The sequence below is a fragment of the Camelina sativa genome, chromosome 9, assembly GCF_000633955.1.
Source record: "Camelina sativa cultivar DH55 chromosome 9, Cs, whole genome shotgun sequence".
Classification (NCBI taxonomy): Eukaryota; Viridiplantae; Streptophyta; class Magnoliopsida; order Brassicales; family Brassicaceae; genus Camelina; species Camelina sativa.
Window position 1 is genome coordinate 12,308,463 of NC_025693.1, and position 8,313 is coordinate 12,316,775.

An 8,313-nucleotide genomic window follows, 5' to 3' on the forward strand; every position below is an offset into this window, starting at 1 on the left:
AAAAAAAAAAAAAAAAAAAAAAAAAAAAAAAAATTTCACTGAGCTCGCCGACTTTATCCGCGAAATGGAAGAAGTTCGCACGGTTGACCTCGGACATATCGGCAAAAGCTGGAACCCGAACTCCAGGTCGGGTGTAGCTTCTCATTAGGTCGGCTGGAGAAGCAGGAGGAGCTGCACAACATGAACAACGTTATTCCACTTTAAACGTGTAAAAACAAAAAATATAGTATCCCCCGGGTCACGCTTACCTCGAGGAGAATGACGCTGTTCCTTCGGAGGTAGCTTCCCAGAGGAACCTCAAGACTCCTTGCCTCATCCCTCGAGCTGGATCTACCCCGCTCATCCCCTGACAAACTAGTCCGGGCTCAGGTTTTCTCGCGAGAAGAAGAAGAAAACTCAGGTTCCTTCCTTTTTTTTTAATGGCTCGGTTCGCTACGAGCTCACTTTAGTAGGGCCCTTGTTTAATGTCGGAGGAGGAACCTCAGTTTCCTGAGGTTCGTTGCTGGGATTAGCAATGACAATCATGGGGGTTCGAAAGGATCAGCATGGGGTACGGAAGCCTCGTTCACTTCAGGGGCAGAAGAGTCGGCATTCTTAGCAGGAATGCGAGCTTTTCCTTCAGGAAGGGCAGCAGACATTTGCCTCTTTGCTTCCTTCTCAGCATTCTCGAGCTCTTTCTTGAAAGCTCTTTCTTCCCTATAGCCCATTGAGGAAGTATCGGAAACAGGGGGAGGGACAGAGCAAACGAGAGAACGTCTCCTGAGCCTAGCTCCGGACTCTCTAATTCTCTCGCACGAAAAAGAGTCCCAGGCAATTTGACCTTGGCTACAGAACCGCGAAAAGAACTCCGCGAATGTGGGAGAAAGCAAACCTCGCTCAAAGTGGGCTGAAACAAAAACAATAAAGTGGTAAGAAGCAAAAACTAAAAACTAGTCGGTACCTAACGAAGTACACCACGCTACCAATTTTCGAAGTCCACTTCGACACGTGCGAGCTCGAGAGGTGTCCGAAGGTGAGCTCATTAAACGAAAAGAAGAAGAATGACTTGCGCCATTTCTCATCCTTTTCGGGGAGGTCGTCGAATACCTTCAGCCTGGAGAGAGGGCTTACGTAAAGAGTACCCTTGGTGTGACCCGTTTTCACGGTGTAAATGTGAAGAAAATCAGCTACGGACAGTTGGTAATCGAACTCTTCCCCCAGAGTCTTAAGACATAGAACGGTCCGGACAAAATTCGGGCACATCTGGGGTAGCGCGAAGCCCAACTCAAACATCATCCGCAGGATGAGCTCGGGAAGGGGAATGATAGTCCGCACGCAGAGAAAAAGAGATCTCGAACGCGGAGCAGTAGCCTGGAGGTGGGTTTTCCGGAGACTCGTGAGCTTCCGGGAATCGAATCTTAATCTCCGGAGGAATTCCGGTGGATCCCCTAATCTCGGCCATGTCATTCGCAGAGAGAATCGACAGTTGATGAGGACCGAAAGCGCTGGGAATTAGAGGTTTTGTGACTTTACTCGGCGTCGATTTCGGAGGCGACATGCTTTTCGAACAAAAATAGAGAAAATTAATCTAAAGAGGAAAGAATTGAAGAACTTTCCGGCGAGTAACGAAGAACAAAGCAGAGCAAAACGAAAAGAGCAAAGCAAGACACAGAGAGCAAATAACAAATTTTCAGAATAATCGAGAAAGAAGTTGAGAGGTTACCTTTATACACGGAACCGAGAGGAAGTAATGATGGCCTGGGAAAACGAGAAGTCCCGGTTCATTTTTTCTCTCTTATAGCGTGTTAAGCCTCATAGTGGGCCCCAGAGCTTGTTCGGGAAGGCAAATCTCATCATTACCACGATCAAATTATGAGATATGGGGGGGATATTCAGTTTCCCAAAACCAATCGATTGAAGATCAAAAGTCCCCCGAGCTAATCAGCTCGGAGAACTTGGGGGGCAACTGTTGTAACCACGATTGTTCACCTCGGGTTAACGGACTAAGGCCCAGACCAAACAATCAAAATGGGCCAAGGCCATGATTCGGATCGGCCCACTAGGCCCGATAGAAGGTTTGGAGCGGAGAGAAGTATCCCTCGAGTCAGTTTGCAGTTCGGACTCGGCCAAAGATTCCCGCAATTAATCGAATTGATTAGGACGCGAGGATTACGCAGTTATTTGATTTGGCATTGATTGTAATAGACTGATATAAATACGAAAGAATGGGGACTATAAGGGGGATGGAAAAACTTTCTCTTAAGCAATAATACTCATTCTATTTCACAGCCTTTTATCTCTAAATTCAGTTTGGAATTATAACGGTGGTAAATTCCTCCGTTCAGAAACACTTCGGAAGGAGAATTCGGTTTCAGTTCTCACAGTTATGTTATGTCTGTGAAAATTAAGAACCTAGTGAAAACCTAAACATAATAAAACGGACACAACCCTATAAAAACTCTGACCCTAATTAATATAGAAAACTATATATTATATAAGATACATAATATATATATATATATATATATATATATATATATATATATATATATATTCTCATTTTTTAATTTTAGGTAATATATATGACAATGATTATTATCGTAATACAATATATATATATATATATATATATATATGTATACCAATGATTCATACAATATATATATATATATACCAATTATTCATATTTTCCTTTCATTTTTGATCAACACCAATGATTCATATGTGAATTTCACTCACTACAAGAAAACAGGTGGTTAGCGACTACATTATTAGTCGCTTTGTAGTCGTAAAAACTGTGTTTACGACCAAATAGCGACTAACTCAAACAGTCGGAGATCGAGAGTCACTAATTAATGTAGTCGTATTTTTAGTCGCCTTTTAGCGACTACTGTACGACCAAAAGATGTAGTCGTTATATGGTCATGAAGTAGTCGTCTCGTAGTCGTTAAAATAGTGTCTGTTTTACGACTATAGTGTAATTAATTAGTAACTGAGTGTTTATAGTTGCTATATAGTCACTTACCGTAGTGACTATATAGAAACTACATTAGGACTATTTGGCAAACTGATTTTGATTTCAGAATCTGTATGTTACGACTATTTAGCCACTGATGTTGATTTCATAATTTGAATGTTTCATATACTAATTTCCCATTATCCTCTTCTTTTCATTCCCAGTATCCTCTTCTTTTAATTCTTGTAAACCAATTTTAATTGAAAGATTCAAATTTGGAAAGACATAATATTGAAATACACGGTACATGTTCAAGTTACAGAAATCAAAAAAGGTCCTAAACACAATCTGAAAGTGGCAATGAGTTCATACAAAAGAGAGAGAGATAAAGTTCATCCGAGTAGAGTGAGATACAAAAGAGCGAGAGATAGAGTTCATCCGAGTAGAGTGAGATAGAGTTCATCCAAAAAGAGTTAAGACATAGAAGAAACCTATTAAGCAGCGGTTGATGGAGTTGGAGTTGGATCATCTTGGGAAGAGGTTCTGTGGTTGTCTGTTTGCTTGCAACGAAATTCTCAAACCGCGGATCACATTCCCTCAGAAACTCCTCGACGATTGAGAAATGGTCAATCTTGTCCTTCTGGGCAGCAATAACTTTGGATTGCTCAGCTTCACGCACAGTTGTTTCTGCATCACGCCTCTGCAGTTGAGCAGCCTGTTCTTCAATCATGCGTTGAGCTTCCTTCAACTGTTCTTGGAGAGCCACAAAAGTAGAAGAGCCACATGCTTGCTTATGCTTTCCATTGACAAGGCAGTCCTTGAGGCTTCCAACTCCATAAGGTGTTCCTCTTGTATCTTTCTCAGTGGTCTTGAAAATAAGAAAAAAGTTAAGATTAGTGGATGACAAATTAAACTACAAGACTATAAATGTGTGTTGGTTTTTTAAAAAAGTTACCTGAAGGAAAATTTCTGTATATTCTTCTGTTGTGAGGTCCCGTGGCCGTGATTCTCCATCTGACACAGCAAAAGACTCTGCCTCGAGCTGAGACAACCTCTCTTGAACAGTCTTCTCATAAGTTTCTGCAATCTTCTCTGCCTTCCGATCAACATATGTACCATCAGGCTTTGTATGTGCCTTGATAAAAACCTCACCAAGTCGGACTTCTCTTCCCAATTCCTCAACCTGCAATGTTAGCAAAGAAACAGAGATTAACAAAAAAAAAATAACAGCTATGTAAGAATTGAAAGTGGCAAAAATAACAGCTACTTAACCATTTCATCTTGAAGTTGTCGATACGACTTTAGCCCTGAGAGGTGGACGTGAGGACCTAGGCACTACAAGAAAAGTGAGTATTAATAGCATTGAAAGATAGCGTTTTTATTTTTTCCGCAATAAATGAGTGAGACGCTACTTTTTTATAACGTTTACGAATTGGCTATGCTATTAAAAGTGTAAGGGTATAAAAAGTATGATTTTAATTTTGTTTTTTTACTCTGTCTTTATCTTTTATTGCATGTGACATATCTATAGTGTTATCTTATGTTTTAAGCGGAATTTTTTTTGTTGTCCGCGTGTTAAAAATTTAGTCAAAAAAACATAAAAGAACGAAACTTTTAACCAAAAAAATTAAAAAAATACTTAGCCAAAAAAACCTTCTTTGGATCTTCCCTCCTGCCTTTCACTCTCTCTGTATGTGATACATGTCTTTGGCCCTGTTCGGGAACCGAGTCACGGCGACCCAAAAACAGCTTACTTTTCTTTCAATTATTCATCATCTTTCCTTTTCTCCCGTCGCTGCGACTTAAATCTCAAGATTTCGGAGTCGCCAGATTAATTAACGACACCACCCATACTTTAAATTAGAAATAGCGACTGTCGCTGATTTTGAATCCTATAGATTCAGCTCTGGGAAGAAGACGATGAATAGAATAATTATCAACATAAAAAAATAAATTTTAATTAGAAATTTGCAGAATTTACATTTTAATCCATCAAATTGCTCATATTTACAATATATAGTTGTAAAGAAGACAGTCGCTAGGTGGAGTCGCGCGACAGCAAAAAGAACAGGGCCATACTAGCCGTGATAATATAACAAAGTCTTCGCCATGTTGTTGTCGTCGTTGGCCTTCTGATTCCAATTTCCAAGGTATATTTGAAGTTTAGGTAGAATTTTTGTTTCTGGGTTTGTAACGATTTAGGGTTCTTCCATGTGACCCCTTTTCGATTACTTTTCTCTTGTATCGATTTAGGGTTTTTATTAGGTGTCTAATCTTCTTCTTCCTCTTCTTCTTCTTCTGGGCTTTCGCTGGATCCCAAAATCAAACAAAGCAAACCCTAGATGATCAATTGGAGAGGAAGACGGCAGCTCTTTCGTCGGCATTCTTTCCACCAGCGGTGACTAAACTTTCATAGATCTCTTCATCTCTGGAACATTTTGTTCGTCTTCTCTCTCTTTTTCTTTGGTTTCGTGATCTATTTTATAGCTCTATCTCTGTATTTCTCAGCTCTATCTTGGAGCACTGCTTCGTCTCTGTGTTTTGTTGGCTCCTTTTTGGTGTTTCTCTGTCTCTGATTATTTCTTTGGTTGTATCTAATAACCCCTTTTCGATTTTCTCGTGTTGAACTTCTCTGGTTCTGAGTCACCGGAGAGAGTCGATTTCTTTGGTTGTATCGAGCTCCATTTATCATCACTGATGATCTGAAGGTGGCATTGAATTCTATGGGTCTTGTTCTTAACGTCCTCAATGACCTTGGCTATGCTGGTTTTGACAAGCTGCAAGAAATGGTCATTGATGTTGGTTTTGAAGAGGTACTTTGTCTATCTTTTTTATTATTTTGTACTTTGCTTAATTACTACTTTGTGATTTAGTCTTTAATCTTATGTGTATTGTTTTAAAACGCGGGTGCTAACTTTGTTAGGGTGTATGTTTACTTCAGAGTCTCCCTTGACAGACACATTCCTGAGGAAAAATTGTATGTCCAAGAAGCATAAAATGTTCACACCACTCGTGCAAGAAATGAAAGTTGCAGGAAATGCAGATGAGCTCATATCTTTGAAAGTTTACGTTAGAAAGACAGACAGGTTGATTCTTTATGCTGAGTGCAGAGAAGATTTTGTTGATTTTCTTTTCACTTTTCTTGCCATCCCGCTTGAGTTTGCTTGGGAGTTTTCTGTTGACAGTATGAATATGGGCTGCGTTGGTAATCTCTGCAGAAGCGTGAAAGATTTGTGCTTTGAGAAGCAGAAAGAAGCCACTGATTCTTGTCTCTCAACAAGAGTAGCTGTCCTGTGTCAGGTGCCAAAAGGGTGTTCTCTTATGCCATTAACGAGTCTAACAAATGGGTATTCTCTCCTGGATCCACTACTGCTACTGCTGATGCTGGTTCCGGTTATGGTCCTGGTAGCTCTGTCGTGAAAGATGGTAAGTCGACAACCTTCTGTGCCGATTAAGGAGAAGAAGAGCTCTGCAACAGCTCCAGCTTCAATGTAAGTTTCTTTTTTTTTTGTTTTTTTTTTTTGCTCTGTTTAAGATCTTTCTCAGATATTGAAAAACCAAAAAAAAGCTTTTGTAAAGATGGTGTTTGTTTTTGAGTTGACCAGAACAAGAACCTTGCTTGCATGTGAAAGTAAGTATGGAAGGTGCTCCTTACTTGAGAAAAATCGATCTCAAGACTTACAAGAGCTACCTTGAGCTCTCTTCAGCTCTTGAGAAGATGTTTAGCTGCTTCACCATCGGTAACGTTTTCTAGTCTCTCCTTCACTGAGATAAATATTGTGGTTGAGTTAGTGTGTAACTGTTTTTTTTTTGGGTGTTCTTTGGTTTTTTTTCAGGTCAGTTTGGGTCTCATGGAGGGTGTGGGAGAGATGGGTTAAACGAGACTCTCGCTTGACTGATCTCTTGCGTGGTTCTGGGAGTAAGTCTTTGATTGCTATTTTTAAGAAACTTCTAAGATCGAATCTCAACAGCTTGATTGTTTATTGTTGTACATTAACATCTACTACTAATGTACTATATCATATCTAATGATCTTAGCACAGTTCTAGCTTAACAGAAGAATATAGTTCAGTGAAGCTCTCTTACTTTCATTTTTCTGTGCAGAGTGTTTATATGCTCGTGTAAGAACCAAAAAATCATGAAGAGCTCGGAATCTATCGGTTTAGGTCAGTCTTCATTTCTAAATCTTCTAGGTTTACTCAGATCAATATGTTCTACATCCTTGTGGTCTGTTTAAGTTGTATTAGGTGATTATTTCTTTGATTCATTGTGGTTATCTTTTAACAATCTGCTGTTTCCATTGACTTTGTTATTGACTCTGATAAGCTTTGTCTCAGGTAGGTCTCCGATTCTGGGACCCTGTGTTTGTAAGCGTTTATTAGTTCGCTCCAAGGTAAAACAACGATGATGAAGCTAAGAGTTTTGAAGATCTTTTTAGTTTATGTTTGGTCACAGAATGGCTTTGTGTTTCTTTTAGGTGTTGTGTTAAGTAGTTCTTTGGTTTAAGCTTGTATCAGATTTTGTAATACATTTGATCATATAATTCTTTCCGTTATAGAATTTGTGTTTATCAGATTTCAAATTTTGATTTAATAAACAAAAATTAAATTGTAAATTATGATTATTGTAGCATTATGATAATATACATTATAAAATGATAACAACAAAAAAATGCTATTATAAACTTAAATATTGCAAAGAAAAAGCGTTATTATATAATTTTATATTGCATATAAAACAGCGTTATGTTAAATCACTTAAATTATAGCGTTTGGAAAAAACGTTATCTAAAGTCTTGTACTTTTTATAACGGGGCGTATAGACAACGTCCGTAAGAGCGCTATCGAATCCTACCATAGCGGATATGCCGCGCTATTAATATTCACTTTTCTTGTAGTGAGACCGTTACGGTCAGACATACGGGCATCAGAGTAGGTTTTACTCCTTTGTTGTGCTTCTTCAGTGTCCCAGTAATCCTTCATCGTAATCCAGAGAGTGTTGCCAATCAAGTTTGGTTGAACTCGACTAGTCCTCACAGTGCTAACCATGTCTTTGATCCGGTTTTGATAGATTCCCTCAAAGTAAGCTTGAACAGTCCCGGTTATCAAAAGATCCCAAGTGTGGGTTTTCTAGAAAAAAAAAGGAGCTATTGTGAGTGAAAAGAAGACATGTAAAGCTATGTATGAAGGCTATGTATGAAAGCTATGTAAAAAGGACCTATCCTTACCACGAACTCAAGGAAGTATCTCTCTTGTTTGTCCCGCGGCACACATGTCCAGTTGTAGAAGGGACCTTCAAATTTGTTTTGAAGAATTTTAGTAATCTTCCGAACAAGTTTCAATCCTTTGTCACGAGTAAACCTCCATACACATGAACCA

The 8,313-nt window shown here is 39.0% G+C and overlaps 1 protein-coding gene across 1 annotated transcript; it reads left to right on the forward strand.

Annotated features, from left to right (window-relative positions):
• On the forward strand, positions 4,332 to 7,508 carry LOC104710872. The gene is made up of 7 exons (XM_019229925.1): positions 4,332 to 4,335; positions 5,579 to 5,747; positions 5,842 to 6,426; positions 6,541 to 6,675; positions 6,772 to 6,854; positions 7,040 to 7,101; positions 7,273 to 7,508. Exons 1-3 carry the CDS (start codon positions 4,332 to 4,334, stop codon positions 6,353 to 6,355), a joined length of 687 nt encoding a protein of 228 aa, XP_019085470.1. The 3' UTR covers positions 6,356 to 6,426; positions 6,541 to 6,675; positions 6,772 to 6,854; positions 7,040 to 7,101; positions 7,273 to 7,508.